This window comes from Poecile atricapillus, chromosome 1 (genome assembly GCF_030490865.1).
Source record: "Poecile atricapillus isolate bPoeAtr1 chromosome 1, bPoeAtr1.hap1, whole genome shotgun sequence".
Classification (NCBI taxonomy): domain Eukaryota; kingdom Metazoa; phylum Chordata; class Aves; order Passeriformes; family Paridae; genus Poecile; species Poecile atricapillus.
The window spans coordinates 140,408,243-140,425,819 of NC_081249.1; the positions used below are offsets into that span (position 1 = coordinate 140,408,243).

General features: G+C 39.9%; 1 protein-coding gene across 1 annotated transcript in view; it reads left to right on the plus strand.

Moving 5' to 3' along the window:
- Positions 1-17,577, plus strand: part of HSD17B12 (hydroxysteroid 17-beta dehydrogenase 12) — an 82,973-nt gene that overhangs the window by 36,927 nt on the left and 28,469 nt on the right. Inside the window, 1 exon segment of the mRNA XM_058855741.1 lies at positions 12,860-12,970. Within this exon segment, the coding sequence (XP_058711724.1) occupies positions 12,860-12,970 (111 nt within the window).

The window sequence follows — 17,577 nt, forward strand, 5'->3', positions numbered from 1 at the left end:
TTGTACAGGACCAGTTAGGAAAAAGCTTCCTCAAGTCTCGTGCTGACAAATGATTTTCCAATCAGTGCAAAGTATAATCTAACCTACAAGAATTCCTCTTCTAATCTAGATCTCTTTTATTAAGGCATATTTCACGCAAGGTTATTAGTTTGTGCAGAGTATGTCAAGATAAAGTGAGAAATGTAACCATGTGAAAAGGTTTTGATAAGCAGGAGTAGGAGTTGTAGACTATAAAGCAGGTTTCTCAGCATAATGATGTTGGGCAAAGAAACCTGTAAGATCATGCTTTTGTGTTACTCTCCGTTGTCTTGCTTAGGCTTTCTAAAATGGTTTGTGTACATAACATAGATAATGGTAAGAACTGCTCTCTTTCCAAGGTCATAAATGTACAATTTTGGCTTAGGTTTACGAAATATTTCTGTGAATTTATTAGTAGCACTGCTTTATTATAAAGCACAATCCCTCTAAGTCAATAGTTAAAACACTGTCCTGTACTAACTTGTAGGGGACTGCTGAGTGAAAGTAAGGATGACTGAAAAAATCAAGGACTTCAGCTTGCTGAACAGTAGCTGTTGTACTCGATCTGTGAAAGTCAGGCCATACAATTCTATTTGATATAAATGTCGCTATTTCTGATTTTTAGTGTCCAATGTAAGATGGCATATGAAACTGTTTTCTGGACAGAAAATTATTTTCTATGTGTATGTTTAAATTGTAGAGAAAAGTCCTTCTTAGAGCAAAGCTCTCATCAAGTTCTGTCTTCAGTGATTTGGAAGTAATTGGCATTGTTCATTAGTATCCCGCATTTAAGGTTGTCAATGCAATGTCTGGACCTACCTGTGATGCTCTGATCGGTCCAGTGACAATGTAAGTGCAGCAGAATAGGTGTCACTGCCTGGGTAACCTGTGTAACTGCTGATGTTTGCTGCCAATACATAAAGAAGCTACAACAAGGTGGTGTTTTTTGGTGGTTCACTGCAGTAGCTGGATGACAGTTTGCTGCATGTGTGGGCATGTGCAGTCACGTTTCTAGCAACGTTACATAAAGTTGTTTTGCTAAGTCAAACTATAACTGAAAGAAGTCTATACAAATAATCTTGTTCTGGAATCAAACACCTATGCATGAAGTGTCAAGCTTCCTGAAAGTGGTCATAACCCTTTCTGTAACAATCTGGGTATCTCTTCTTCCCTGGGAATTAAACATGATGCTGACAAGACCGATAAATCTACTGCTTTGAGCTTCAGCACTTACATGATAGCTGTTGGGGGAGGTTCTCAGATTAAAAAAAATAGGTACATGTACCTATGTGAAGCAGCCTGTAATACATAATTAGTGTTAGGCTTCACCCAAACATTTTTCTGCTTCCTTTCCTAAACCATTCTGAAATGAGATGACTCACGCTGGGTTTTCAGAACACTTCTTTTGACAACACTGAGCTACTGAAAAGTCTGTCTTGTTCATTGTGGCATACACTGAAGGATTAGGATAGTCTGCATGATCAAGCAAGCCCGAGTTGCACTTTCAGATCCTGATAGGTTTTAGTTGGGCAGAATTGTCTTGTATTCAGTCTCATTTGGTCTCAGCAGTCTGCTCAGATGTCATACATAAGGTGGGTGACTTTTTTAATGCTAAAGCTGTAATTACTTGAGTGGTCTGCCCTTGCAGGCTTCTAAGGTAGCTTTAAACTTCTTTATGGTGGTCCATTGTTCTTCAAATTGGCATGAGATTGCTCCTCTTGAGGGAAGAATGGCTGTTTAACTAATTCCAGTTCTTTTGTGTGATTCTGTGCATGTTTTTGGTTTTGACCTCCTTTTCACTAATCAGTTTCGTGCTTATCCTACTGAATGGATAGGTGCACTCTGCCACAAATAATGAGAGTGCTTTTGAGGCTCAGGTGTGTTCATTCTGTTTCAGAAGACTCTTCTGCTCATAGGGTAGACTTCTGCTAGGAGTAACATCTATTTACAAAATGCAAGTTGTATAACCACCATCATAAGGGAAATACTGATATGTCTTTCTGCATGTTAAATGCCAGCTGACCTGGAGCTGTTATTTTTCATGTGTGTATGCGCATTAAAGTGGCTGAACGGATGTTACAGGAATGCCAGATGTTCTGAGTGTGCAGCTCAGTCTGAGCAACAAAAATTAGTGGGTTAATTACAAGTCATTAAAGACTTCAGAAGACTTTTCACTGTGTTTTCAAGCATGTTTTAAGGCTATTTTTTTTACAGAGTACTTAGGTGTTTTAGGATTTGCCATGAAAGAGAAATTCTGCTTTCTGTTCCCTAAGAAATAGAATATCAGCCACTGACTGAAGGAAAAATTTAGAATTTCCTTTTCAGTCATCATGGACAACCTTTATGAGGAATTATGTAAGTTTTATGGAAACATTTGTTCTTATAATCAAATTGTGATGCACAAGCACAGACTATTAAGGTCACTATAAAAATTGCTTGTCTTAGTTTAGTTCATGCTGCTTCACTGTTCCACCACTTTTCTGAAGCGTCTGTTGCATCACATTGTTAAACACTTCCAAAGGTTCAGGGAGGATCAGAAAGAAAATTTCTCTGTGAATGGAGACAATTGTTTGAGTGCCACATAATGAGTCTGTTCCTTGATTTGCTGTATTTAATAATAAGCATGGTCCAAGACATCTCAGGTGCTCTGTGCTGGCAGTTGGTTATCGAACCATGGATTTGCAGGCAGAAAGGCTTCAGTTACTGCACTGGATAGGTTTGTTCTGAGGAGAATTGGGAACTACTTTGCTGTAGAAACTCATTACCTGGGGGCTGCAATACGAAGAATGTAGTGCAGACCAGTTAAACAAAGAAAAACTTCAGTTTGTCTATATGGAAATTGTCAAGAGAATTTGGTATTGATGTCCATTTATAGCTGGTACCTTCACAGGACAGGTCTTGGAGTTGAGCATGAGCTGCAAGAGCCAGGAAAAAAACTGTTACTGCTTGGTAGTGTTCCTACTTATAAGTCTAGGTACCTACTTGCTTGTAGGTGAGTACATATAAAAACAACATGGCAGATTTTGAGTTTGTCATCAGTTACTATATAATGAAAGAAAATTTCTATTTACTGCTTTAAAGTTGGTGGTTTAGTGTTACGTACACCCAGGTGATAAAACTGGCTCCAGTTAAATTGTTAGAGTTATGAGAAATCCATTGTTTTTCCAATGTATTCTCACAAGTTAACATTTAATTGGAATACACTGTAAGCCTTTCATACATTTTGGCAACTAATGTCCAAAACTTTGATTCTGCTACATGACTATAAGAAAATACAGGTTTCTTCTATAAGGAAATATATATTTTTTTGCAATTAAAATCTATGTAGCTATTTCATTCCAATGCATTTCCTCAGCCCAGTGTGTAGTGTATCTAAGTTACTTGGTCATGGTAGTTTCATCTTGAACTACTCTTGAACTCTAAGATTTTGGGTATTGTAAACTGATAGCTGTTATGCTCAGGATCTCTTGTGTTCTTACCACTCTGGCATGATTTTTGAGTACAAAAATGGGATGTGGTGCCAAACCCAGAAATGTTTCTTCCCTGTTTACTAGATAGGTGTGTTTTACTGTTTTCTTCTGCTTTCTTGGTAACCAGATGGTGGGCAGCATTCTGAAGCAGACCTGATGCTGACCCATGTGCTTGTGCCCCATCCCTTACCATGACCCACTGCAAGAAATGGGCCATGCCCCCATGACAAATCTGCTCCCTGCAGATGATCAGCTCCCTTGGAGCACTTGGCTCCTTCATCTCTGCCCTATCACTTGGATTTCCTCCCCACTGCACCCCACTAAATCCTCCTCACATTTTGGAGTTGGCAGGTAAGAATATTTGTGTTTAATAGAGGAGGTTGAAATGCAGACAAGCTCTGAGAGGAAGGAGATGTCTTTTTACTTTTCTCACACAGAAATTAGAAGATTCACTTGCCTGAGCTTAACTTGAAGACTAAGTGAATCCGGCAGTTATTCTGACCTTTGGCGATCTATTCTAAGGTAAATGAATGTGTTTTCAGCCTTCTATCATCTGAACCAGGTTCAGTTGGACATACTTGAAATCCCCGTATATTTCTTGAACTTGACAAAATGACTTCAAATATTACAGACTTGTTTTGATGCACTGAAGTCACCTTTCACATAAAGTTGTAGTGTGAGGATCTTTGATTCCAAATGAGGTCTTGGATTTCATCTCTGAAGTAAGCTTCCCTTGGGTGAAGTGAAGGAGGATCTCTTGATTTTGCCTTGTGTGAGCCGCTTATGAAAGGAGTGGTTGGCAGGCGCTGTAGAAAATGGACAGAGGATTCAAACTGAATTATTTTTTATTAATTTGTTAATAAATTAAATAGGTGAACCCTGATGTAAAAGAGCAGTTGGAAAAGGAGCTTATTTTTAGTTTTGAATTTTTTTCTTCTTTTAGAAGAATTCTGGTTCTGTGGTGTTGGCTGGATCTTTTTCCCCCTTAGTCCCTCTTTTCTAATCAAGTTCTCTTGAATGTTCTTGGTGACATTTTTCCTGGATTCATTTAAAGAAAATGAGCAGAATACTTAGAGAGGAACTCTTGACAGATGTTCTGCAAGCTGCGCGATACAGTCCTAGAACTACTTCACCTCTTAGGAGAGTTTTGAGGTAGGACAAGCCACAAGTAAAATGTTCTGTAGATGAGTAGTGATATCCTTGGAGAAGGACTTTGTTTCCGTATCATCTGTTGGCATATGAAGTAACAGACCACATATCACAGGTGGTTTTAAAGATGAAAACCAGGAAGTCTATCGGTCACTGTTAGGGGTTCCACAAAGCAATAGGGTGAGCTGGCAAGCTCTAGGAAGTGGTGCTTTTTCTCTCCTGGCAAGACTGAGTGAGCCTCTTCCAGAAAGAAAGTGCTTGCTGTGAACCTTACTGTCACTGTGTTCTATGCAGTATTTATTAATAGCCTGTAAACCCAGAAACTCCAGGGGAAGGAAATGTATAAAGGTTATTTAAATGTGGATTAGGTACTTTGGGTTTCCTTGTCTGAAAGTAAACACAGCACAAGTAGCCTCTTCCCTCTCCTCACATACTCTGTATATTGTGCCTGTAGGATCAGGACTAACTCTGGAACTTAATGGTTTCTTGAGTCTTACAGTTTTACTTGTTAGGTAATTGGATCAATGGGCAGGTAACTTCCTTGGTACTTTTGAAACCCAGACTGGCCCAGGAATTGTGTTCCCTGAAAACATTTGGGGTCACTGCTGCCTCTGCCTGGCAGTAGTTATGTGGGGGAATACATGGCATTTTCTGTAATACTCAGAAACGTAATGCCCATCTCTGCTAACAACCTCTTTGTAACATAAGCCTTTAGGGATGCCAAAACAAGAGCCCTTGTGCCGGTCTCTGGGCCATTAAACACCTGTTGTTAACATGGAAGTTGCAATCTATTGCATATCACTTTCAGTGTAAAATAAGCTGAACATTTCATGGAAAGATAAGTATTGGATTGTTTTCGCATTGGACTGGGTGAAAGTCTGATTTGCAAATCTGGTTTAAGCCAATTGGTGGAAGCTCTATTGCCAAGAGACTTGAAATTAGGTCTTTCAGGTGTCTGCTGGGAATAGTCTCTCTCTGGCACAAGAAAGGACTGTGTGGTGAAAACAGTGCTGTCTTCCTTCTGCAACTTCCTTCTATGAATGTGTTTTATATCACTTTTTTAGCAGGTTAAGTTCCATTACATCAAGTCCTTTTTATCTGTCAAAGCTGTAAAAATCCCTGATAGACTTCTCTGCTGAGGAAATGGTGATAATCACTTCTGTTTTTTCAGGAATATGTTGTGGCGAGGTAAAAAATGCTAGTTAGTAGCTCTTCATAGAGAAAGGAAACTCGGTTGATTCATTCTGTACAACAAATTCTTAAAAAAATAATCCTTGAATATGAGAAATAAACAATTTTTAAAATTGTGTAGCTACTGGATAAAGGTATGCCTGCTGTAACTCCTTAGGCATGTGCCACACTTTCAGTGCTGAGCTGGGTACTCCGTTTCTTTGAGCAATAGATGTGGACTAATTAACAATGTATTATTCTCCCTTACAAATAATACTTTGGAAAACCCTGAAAACTTGTGCTTTTAACTGCCTGACTTTGGGCTACAGCAAACATTTTACTGTGGATGCTGAATTGGAGGTATAAAATGATGCTGAATCAGCCTAGCAACTTGTTTCCCTTTTAAAATTTGCTTTAATTCAAGTAGAGTGACTGACTTAAATGTCTTGAAATTGACTTCAGAGCAAGGCCACAATTTTTTTGTTAATCCACAATGTGACACCTTTCAGTCTCTGTAAGTGACCCTAAATTCTTCTTACAGTGTATTTTTTCTGGTCTTTTTGAAATTCATTGTGTTGAGCCAAAATCTGAAAAAAAAGTTGTTTTTTTTAAAATAATTACTGTTCTAATAAGTATATGGCTGAAGAATTTAGACTTCATTTTGCAAAAAGTCATGCAAAATTAACATGTATAGATGTCTACATGTATAGATGTATCAGGTGCTCACATTGTCACAGACAATAATAATGATATTAAAGGAAGGGAAATATTACAGGAAGTATGGGAAATAGTCCATACGCCCTTCCTAAAATGATTAAGTAAATTAAATATTTATTTAAAAATAGCTCTCTTCATGCTTAGTAAAAACAAATACATCAATGAATATAAAAAAAAGAATAAAATCTTGGTGGAGGGTTCAAAAATAGTGTTGGGGAAGGAGAAGAGCCAGAAGGGGAGTTTGAGATGCTGCCTGCTACACAATAGCAACCTTCCCACACTTCACGTTGTGCTTCCCCCTGAAGCAGGTTGGGATTGTGCCCATACCGACTCCTTGTGCAGCTTCAGCCAGAGTGGATATTTTGGGGTTGCGGTGAGGAGAGCTATTCTGGGAATCACGACTCCTGATGGCACGAGGGCGGCCGCACGTGCGGTGCCCGGGAGCCTCTCGTGCCTGGGGTGCGGGGGCGTGCGTGGGGAGCACCGCAGCTCAGCTCGCCTGGCTGCCTGCAATCACGGCTGCATTTCCAAACACTGCCGTGACTGGAGCGTGCAGCCCCCCTGGCTGTCAGCCTCTGCAGCTGTTTGTCACAGGCTGCTTGATTTTGTGTTTTTAGTTAGCTTGGTAATTAGAACAAGCTTGATTTAGAAAAGCTTACAATGCTAAGCAAAATATTTGGGTGAATGGCCTTATTGATTGATCCTGTGTTGCTCAGAATGTGTTTCTGACTTGGTTAGTGTGTCTTAGAAATTCTAATATATTTTGATGTAATGGAAGTCAGAGGAGAGCAAATGGAGGCAGCTATTAATAAAGTGTGTTTTCCCTCTGTTTTGTAGTACTGTATATACACATTAAACACTTACACAGCCCAACAGCTCAATGGTTTTTGGACTTTGGCTTGGAGAGCTGAAGTCATCTGTGAAAGCTCAGAAGTGGGGAACTGACTTTTATGTCTGTGTATATCAAAACTTAAAGTTAACAGAACATTTTAATTAAGGTCTGTCATTTTTTTACCTGCTCTACAGTTCTATATGACCAGATTTTTAAAAATATTCATTCTTTTAAAGGAAACTGTTTCTATAAGATTACATGTGCAACTGTTGCAGTATGTAAGGAATTCCCTGGAAGTCCTGCATGTGTACTTGAATGAAAGGAATTGGAACCTATTCCTAGGTGCTTGACCGAGTCTTCATATGCACGTGCTTTAACAAATTTATGGAAACATAGCAAGTGCTGTTAGCTTGTAGGCAGGCATCTTAAGCCATGAAGGAGCAGCATAACCTTCCTTTGCAATAGGTGCAACAGAGCTTCCTTTTAGAGATTTCTTAGGTTATCAGTATTCGCATTCAGAGTTTCACACCCTTCAAAATGTTCAGAAAAAACTAGCTCTTGTTATACCCAGCTGATTTTAACATGCTTCTACATGGTAAATATATCACTGTGTAATAACAGTCTGCTATCACCAGTCTGGAAGTACTTGGTACTTCTGGAAAACTGATTCCATCCATCCATGACACTGTGAGTTACTTCTGTGAACTCTGAAAGTCCTAAATTGGTTACATTCCCAAAATGAATGGCTCTCCCTTAAAACCAACCAAATACTTTGTAGAGCTCTCAGAAGCCACTCTGTAGTCTTAAATTCTTCATCTATGTCCTGCATAGATAGAGTACTAAAAAGCAGGTGGTTTTAATATTTTTCTTTCATCTCTCAGCTTCTTACCCTATATTGAAAAGTTACAAACTCTGTTTCTGGAGACTTGGGTGCTGGATTAGGATGAGTTTGCCACTTCAGTGGTACTGGAAAGATGGCATCTTTATTTGTGGATGTAGTTCATTCTCCTTACTTAATGAAATTTGTCCTCTTCTGTATGATGAAAAATGGAGAGCCGTTTTCCTACTGCATAGACTCTCTGACCATCTGGAAGCTAAAGACCAAGTGAGACTTTTTATGTTTCAGCAAGCAGTTGCATTATAGTGTATCACTGTGTTGGCAATATTTATATGTGGCTTTGAATGTAAAGTGGTGAGATGCTTCAGTTGTAGTGAAAGTTTATGTCCTTTCCCTGATCTTGAAAGAACCATCCCCATTACCTGCTTACAGTGTAGGCCTTGTATCCCAAACCTCTCTGTTGCAAAGTTGACTGGATTTGCCTCACTGTTCTTGGTGCAAATTCAAGCTGCTATAGTAAACTGCTTTGAAACAGGTGGTTCAAGAACTAATGCTATTTTATTAGGGATAAAATATAATGTTATTTTATTATTTTATTTATTAGGAATGCTTCTCCTGACCACCAAACTGGCGTCTGTTTGCTGTTGCATCAAAGTATACAAGCTTGCTTCTCTTGGGGAACCTTCTTTCAAGCCCAGTTTATCTATGTCTGAAAACTTCCTTAGCATTTTCTTAGCCTGTCAACAAAGATTTCAGTTTAGGGGAGCTGATGATTTGAATTATTTGCAAGCTTAAAAAAACCCTAAAAAATAAAAAATTCAAGTGCTTGCTTTCTAATCATTTTACAATTCTTAGTTGTTATTATTTAGGGTGTACCTCACCATAGTTTCTAGCTTTCTGCTTTATTTTTTTAAATTATGGTGTAATTCTCTTTTTCCTGGTGCTCTAGGTAATGTGGTGTTATTTTGCAAGTGAATGTTTTTAGTAGACAAGGTATGCCCTACTTTACCTGTTAGTTAAGATTAGCATTTTCCTTGCATATCAAGACTGGATACGTTTCCTGTAAATCGGACAAATCTGGCCTTTGGAATGAATTAAGCTTTTGCTTCACCGACTGATGTTGCAACTGATGCTCTTAAAAATCAGGCAAGTGTTGGCCTGTTGGCTGTTCCTCAGAATGGTTGTAAGGTTTTTTTATGCTTTTTTTGAATAGGTAACACTTTAGCCAAGGTTTCAGGCACTATTTGGAGTCCTCTTCTGAGGATACTGAAGGTAATGTGTCCTTCAAGGACTTATATGTGAAAGTGTTTGTACTTCTGATGGTGTGAAGAATGTAGTTAAATAGTGTATTTGTTTCCAGACTGTCTCATTCCTGTATTGTGCAGAAATGCACAATGGGATCATGCCTCAGGAAGTCAGTAGTTCTTTTATCACTGCAAAAATAGGCACTTTTAAAAGTTGTCATATGTTCCTCTTTCATTGTGTATCTTATGTACTGCTTTTGTTTGCATGACCACTGTATTGGACTGTGCTGTGCCCCTGCCTCTGGAGTCTGTGTTCTTGGGTTGCTCTCTGGATCTTGGAAAAAATACATCCCAGTATCTTCTGCAAAAGTTCACTTCATCTTTTTTTGTCTTGTACAATGTTTATACCAGCCTGCTCTATCATTATTGGGACTGTTGGTTCGTTCAACCTTTCCAGAGCTGTGAAAATTTCTTCATGGTCAGCAACTTACTTCTCAAATGATGCTATGAATGCAGAAGATCATGTCTGCTTTTATTGGTTTACCAGGATACTGTTGAGCACAATTGGTGTCTTGCTAAATTATCAGATGTCTTGGCTAAGGTAATACAGATCCTGTAAATTAACTGGACATGTGAATGCTTAGGTTAAAATTTATTTATAGGGTCAATACTGATCTCACCTAAGTTTTTTAGTAAATGAGATGATTAGGACACGTGTGTCAGAACTGAGAATTGTGAAGGAGGTCTGCTGAATTTCCTTTCCCATCCTATGGGTAGGTGATGACAGACTGCTGCACAACTGTAGACAGCATGATGTTGTAATATTTAGTCTCCTGCTAAGGAGCATTTGAAATATAGTTCTGAAGACAAAACATCAGATCCACTTTTCAAAATATCATCAGGAATGTTGGACATGCTGGCAGGTAATAGCTCTTTCAGGTCCTCTAGCTGTGGCTGCAAAAACTGTCTTATACCTTCCTTTCACTCCCTGTGGCTCTCAAGTACCTCCTGGTCCTCAAGCTGAAAGCTCCATTAAGGAGTTTCAGATTTTCTCTTGGACAGCAGTAGCCCAGGCACTCCTAGATACCCTGGATAAGGACATAGCCTATTTGCTTCTTTCTCTATTACTCTACATCTCAGTGTCTTTCTGGCAGATAAAACAGGAATGTGCTCTCTTCTAGCCCATCTGTTTGAGAACATCTTAATCCTGAAGATCAAAGAAATTCCCTTTTCCATTTTTTCGTGGAAAGCACACCTACTCTCCTCTGCACCTTGTGCTCTGACTACTAGACCAAGTTTACACAGAAGTGACTTAATTCTATTTGCATTGTCATTTGACATAGAACTGTTTCTTTCTCTGATGTAGGGGATCATCCCACCTATTGCAGGTTCTGGGACAGAGCACAGGGTATGCAAAAGTTACAGGATACCTGAAAGCTGCTGTGAAATGAGGAGGGAGGATTTGGTCAGCTGGTGGTATCTGCTGGGGCAAGACAGCCTTGCATGTTTGCATGAGCAACAGCACAAAGACCTTATCCTCTGGCTATACCAGTGGGCAGCCTTCTACTTTTCACATGTTTTTATATGTTGTACTGTACACCCTCTGCCCACAAAGGGTGCTGTAGCTTTTTTTAAGTGTATTGCTTAGCTACCGTAAGTGTAATGGCTCTTTGCTAATTTTCTAAAGGCTTAAAGAAGGGTCTAAAGCCTCAAAGAATAGTAGTGTGAATACTTTATTGTTTTCTATTTATAGTATTATGTATATAATTTATCGTATTATTTGTATTTATAGTGTTCAGATTTGTCTTTACCTTGTCCTCTTAGTATCTCTGTAGTGATTTCAGGAAGCTTTGAAGATGGATTGGTAAGAATCCTAATGAAGAGTGTTTAGTATAAAAAGGACAGGACAAGTTGAGCAGTTTGTGAGAATGGTGTTTGGGTCCTTTAAACAACTGGCATTTCACAAAGCATCTGAGTGGCAGTGAAGACAGCTGCAGATCCCACAGAACAGTTAAAAATGACATGTGTGTAAAGTGTGTGGCTTGGGCTTTGCCCATCCAGTCCATTTGCACGTATGAGATGAGCCTCTAACGTTGCTCTTAATTCTGTGTCCTGTAAAAAACACAAATGTGTGTGCTAAACATTAGAACAGCTGTGTTCAAAAATAGACCATTTCTATGCCCCCCCCTCCAGTGTTGAACTTGATTTTCTTCTGACGCGATCACAAGACTGCTGCTGCAGTAGGGGCTTAATGCTATTTACGTCGTCATTTGACATAGCAACATCTCTCAGGGGATTTTTAAACAATGCAGCTGTTCAGGAGAGATGAAGAGGTTGAGGATGGGAAAAGGAGCAGAAATAATTTCATCTGCCATTAGGGATATTGGGGGGGGGGGGAGGGGAAGCAGCCAGCAAACCAGTGAGTTCAGTAGATTCATGATTCTGCATGAATGGATGGCAGGATCATGGGAGTCACGGCTTTCCCTTGAATGGGAGGGAGCATCATGGGAATCTGGCTGCTTCTAATCTTTTTTGTGAATGATTCTTTTCCTTTAACATGGCACTGGTTTTTATGAATGGCTCTGGGGGCAACGTGCTGCAAAATCCTTCTCGAGCTGTATACGGGTCCCTTAAGGAATGCTAGGGTGGGAGTCGGGTGCAGCAAAACAGAGATGCTGCGATGTTAAGCTACTGTTCTGCTCTTTTGAAGTCTGAGAGGACATTGTACTGCTTTTAATTCAATATAATTTAGCTTGATGAAAGCAGAATTGCTTTCTAGATGAAGTATTTTTACTACTTGCTGCCTTCTCTTTCAAAATGCAGTTGCCTACATGTATTTTTCCTGTTCTAGTAAGGCTGGAGATGACAGCAGCACATCAGAAGGGCTTTGGAATGATCAGATTTGAAGTTCTGCTCTTTTCACCCACACGTTCCCTTTTTGGTACACATTCAGAAAATGAAAGAGTCAAAAATTTTATGGGACCAGAAGTAAGAACGGAAATGGAGGGCAATAAAGAATTGTTTTGCTTAGTCTGAAGCAACTCATTTGCCATTTGGCTTAAGTTGAAAAAAAGTGTTCTTGTCAAGCTGTATGTGAACACTTGTATACATGTGGTTACAGATTTCTCCATTTTTGCTGTTCTATGCAAAGATATATAATTTACTATCTTGACACCTTTCTTGTCCCTTACAAACAAAATGTACTGAATCATTTGAGAATTTTTGTTCTCACCAAAAGTAGATTACTGTCATGAATGTCTGTGCAGGGAATGTTAAAATTCAAGGATTCCTCTTGGAGAGGTGAAAACGTTCATGTGTAATGCTAGCTACTTAAAATGTTTTGTAGAATCTAATAACTGAAACAGTCTTAATATCTGAATGGTAAACTATTTAAAACTTCTTAAAACTTTTTTTTTTCTAGGGGAGAAGTATAAAGTGGAAACAAAAGTCATTGTTGCAGTCTTTGGAGAGAGAGAGGATATTTACAATGGAATCAAAGCCGGATTGGAAGGCCTGGAGATTGGTGTTTTAGGTTTGTACTGATCTTTCTAAATCTTTCATTGTGTTTTGTCTTGACATGCCTACTAACTTCTTCCCATATTGAAGTTTATTGGAACTAATTCACAAAAGCTATTACTTTTCTCACTAAGGCTCTGTTGCTGCATGCTTGAGATGTTTTCTAGCTTGCTGTTGATACACTACATGAGACGGTGCTTGCATGTGTGCCTAATTTCTAGGAATTTGTGATGTTTACTGAATGTGTTCAGTGTGTTCCTCTGTGATTGTTAAAGGCCTTTGACTGAAGCTTGTGACTGCATGCACCGTGTCATGAACACTTAGGGTTGTTGAGCCTGGAGAAGGTCTCTCTCTGGTGAGACCTTGTTGTGGCTGTTCAGTACACTTAAAGGAGGCTTGTAAGAAAGATGGGAACACTTTTTAACAGGGCCTGTATAATAGGACTGTTGCAAGGAGCAATGGCTTTAAGCTAAAAGAGTGTAGGTTTAGATTAGGTATAAAGAAGAAAAGGTGTTGAAACATTGGAGCAAATTGCCCGGAGAGGTGGGGGATGCTCGATCTCTGGGAATGTTCAAGGCCAGGTTGGTTGGGGCTCTGTGCAACCTAACCTGGCTGAAGATGTCACAGGGATTGAACTAAATGACCTTTAAATGTCCATTTTCAACCTGAACTATTCTATGATTCTGTGACCTAATGCCATCTTAGATCCTAAGCAAGCTTCACATACTTAGCTTAGGAGATACTCAATTTAGGAGTAGAGCCCTGTGGGAGAACTGTGAACTTTTAATTACAGAGCTGTTGAAATTCAATCATTACCATAGGACATCAAGTAGCTGTCTCCTGCTTCAAAAGCCTTTTCTGGGCATGTTGGTAAGCTGTTTATTTTGCTGATAGGAGCACAATATGGCTGAGTATGGTTTGCTACATCACAGGAGAGTAGGTGGTGTGGGAGTCCTTGAAAAGACAGAAGGTGATCCCTCCAGTTACTTTGTCAAATGTAGAACTGAGGTGACTTCATATAGGTGTTTTATTACAAGCTAAGAAGAGTTTCAACATAATAGCAGTTTACCTGAATCTTTTTTGAACAGTGGGGTTAAAAAAAAATTGCTTATTGGTTTTCTGGGGTTTTTTCCCTTGGAAACACATATGTCAGTGCATATCCTGTATTTCTATGGTTAGTCAATATAGGGATGAGAACCTCCGATGGTTAAACACATGAAAAAAAAATGTGGCTCAGACATCTCCTAGTACCTGTCATCTGATAAAGCACTCCTCACTCCATTTTATTAACCTGAAGTGCAGTAGTTGGAGCTGCAACTGTGGTGTGTTTTAGGCATATTTCAAAACAGATTTGTTATATACATGATAATATACTCTATGAACTTTGTTGCTAATAGATGAATCTTGTTGTTCATTGTTTGAAAATAAAGCTCCAGAAAATAGTGTATATAAAAATGCAAATAAAAAACATTAAAGGATAAACTCCAGAATGCTCCCTACCACTTTTAACAGACTTGAGTACATACAACTCATGGCATCCAGTATTTAATTGCAATAAAAATTCAAAGCCATTGGAGTAACTTCAACTGTCAAGGATGTGTTTTGTGTAAAGAGTAGTTGTGACACAGCTGTGAATGCCTTGTTTCTTGTTTCTGGAGGAAATAAGTTCCAAAGAAACTTTGAAGAGTAAAATTAATGTACATTCTAATCTATCCTGTCAAAATCCACTCAGAGAGTGGAGGCTTGCAAGCTGCCTGTCACGTAGCAATTGCTGCAGAATGGTAGATCGTTTAAATGTCTCAAAACACCAGCAAACCTTTTCCTGTGCAAGGCACATATCCCCACTGGAAGGGGTTTTATTATTTTTTAGGCTGTGATTAGGTTATGGTGATTTACAAAATCATGAACATCTGACTTTATAGCCTTGCACAAACTGGGCACTAAAGCAGTGTGTGTGTGTGTGTGTCAAATTTTGTGTAAGATCATTACAGGAAAACAAAGCGTTCCTTAAATAGCCGGCTTCTTGCTTTTATTTGCGTGAGCACCTTAGCTAAAAACATGGTAAAAATAGCAACTAAATGCTCTAGAGTTGTGTATTCTCCAGCTGAGTTCCTCCACTTTTTTTTTCTTGCAGCCATTGTCAGTGCAGGTTTACAAAAACCTCTCTTTTAATTAATCACTAGCAGTTTTAGTAGATCTTGTGCTCAAGATCACCAGATTACATGATACATGGATATTTTCTTTCCCCCAGATATAGCTGTATTAATAGAAACCATTGCCAATGTAATTTTTCCACAGAGATGATGGCTACTCCAGAAGGATAGTATTTTAATTTTTTTTTTTTATGGTAATTACTCTTGCTTTAGTGCCTTGTATTTTAAACTATGTAATATTTGTTGCAATCCAGAATTTAGCTTTTGTTGAGCTGTATTTCTCATGTTTGTGTGAGGGAAAACATGGATTTAAATGAGACCAGCCATAAGGGTTGAGTTCTCAGGTTCCAGCATATTTTCTCCATTCAGGTCTCATCTGGAACAGTAAGTATGAGAAGCATTGGTAGCACAGCACAGCTGCCAGTGATCAATGCTGATTATTTCTTAACCTTATATTTGGAGAGATAGGAGTCTCCGCACGTACTGCTCAAGAATGAGCTTCTAATTATGGAGTTGCACAGAGTCTAACTAAAGTACTTACATATTGAAATCCTTGTAAACTTCTTATTTGGAAGCTTCTTCTCACCCACGTAGGAAGGCTAAAAGAGTTTGCATAATGTTTTGCTGTGTGTTCAAAACAGCGTCTGTCAGTGACTTCGAACATGTGCTAGCTACAGCAATATGTTAAACAAGCAGAGGTGGGAAATCTTCCCTTTGGTGTTCTTAAATAGCTCAGATTCTTGAAAGAAGTTTGTGCTGGACAGTATCTTACAGTGTTGCCATCCATTTTTTTCTTTTTAAAATATGGTGGTATGACCCAAAACCCGATTTTTTAGTGGTCTGTTACAAACTTGCAGCAGAGATGATTGCAGAAAGTGGAAAGGTACCTATCTGGGACCTAGTCTGCAGTAAAGGGTGTGAATTCTGTGTGACTGTCTCTGTAGCATGAATCATATAAGCCTTCTAAATTTGGAGAGAATCACCAAGGTTAGTCCCATAACCCTGCCACAATTCATAGCCAAAATCCTTTCCAGAGAGATGGAACGAAAAATAGTTTATTTTTGGATGAAAAGAAGAAAAAAAATTAGGTTCACTCTGGCAGTAGCAAGACTGGATCTTCTTCCTTTTAGAAACTTTTCACTCTTTCTAAATATAGCAAATGTCTGCTGGGAATTTGCCAACTCCCTGTTCCCCTCGATTCCTCACCTCAATTTTTAAAGGTTATCTAAAAGTTAAAAATTTGAAACACACAGTGTGACTAATGAACTTCCATAAATACACTAAGATCTGGACTTAAAAGAACTTGAGGGAATTCTGAATGAAGTTGGCGCACTTTGCCAGAATCTCTTCCTCCTGTTTCTTGCACATCTTGCATCCCTGTCGATGCTTAAATTATCTTTCAGGCTGGGTCTTAAAACGATAGCTTTTGGCACAGATGGAGGGGCTATTTTATTTTATTTTATTTTTTGAAAAAAGCGTCTGTGCCTTTTGACGACGTTTCTTGTCCCCGTGCAGACTGCTGCCTGGAGGTGCACAGTGCTGCTGAGCATACACAGCACTTCGGGATTCTCTGGGGTGTAAGACACTATATAAATGTAAAATGTTGCCACAGCAACCACATGTCACGCGATTCACTTGCGTAAGATGAACAACAGATACTTAGGAAGCGGAGATCCCTTTTGGTTGCTGCTTTTTGTCTCCATATCAATGTGCTCTATGGAGCTGGAGGCTGCAGAGCAGCACCGTTTTCGAACAGAATTAGAAGTTTTCTCCTGTTGGGGCTGGGTTTTGGAGGATGGATATTGGTTTCACGTCCGACAATAAAACCGTGCCAGTGTAAAGTATTGAAAAAACCCAGTCTAGGAGGTTTAAGTAATCCGGTGCAGGTGTGGGCTGACGGGGAGAAGGCTTTCCCGCGGGGAATCTCCGTGCAGGGAGGCCGGGTGGCGGCGCGGGGTCCCCGCGGGGGCGGCGGCGCTCGGGGCGGGGTGCGGGGCGCGCCCGCCCGGCCGCGCCGGCCTCTGCTGCCACCTGCCGGCCGCGCCGCGCACCGCGCCCGCCGCGGGCACTGCGCCTCGCCTTTGACCGCGCTTCAGGCGTTCATTTATTTGTGGAAAAAACGGCATGACACGGCTTCAGCTGCTGTCCCGCCAGGCAGCTGCTCTCCGCCTCACACCCCGCAGACAACCCCGCTGGTGGCAGAGGCAGCGTCGTGCCCCCCGCGCTGTGGGGCGGGGGTGCGAGGTGCTAAACACGGCAGCTTGTAAACAATGAGAGAATTAACGCTTACACATTAAAATGGCCCGGCCTTGTGCTCCCGCATTCCGCTGCGTGTGTGCCGGGATGTTTCCAGTTCAGGAAACTTGGCCAAAGCAGTTAGAATGTCTTTAAAAGCAACATTTTAAGCATTTAATTGCTTGAAAATTGTCATTAATCAGGGGGGCATCCAAATGATGTGATTTATATTTTT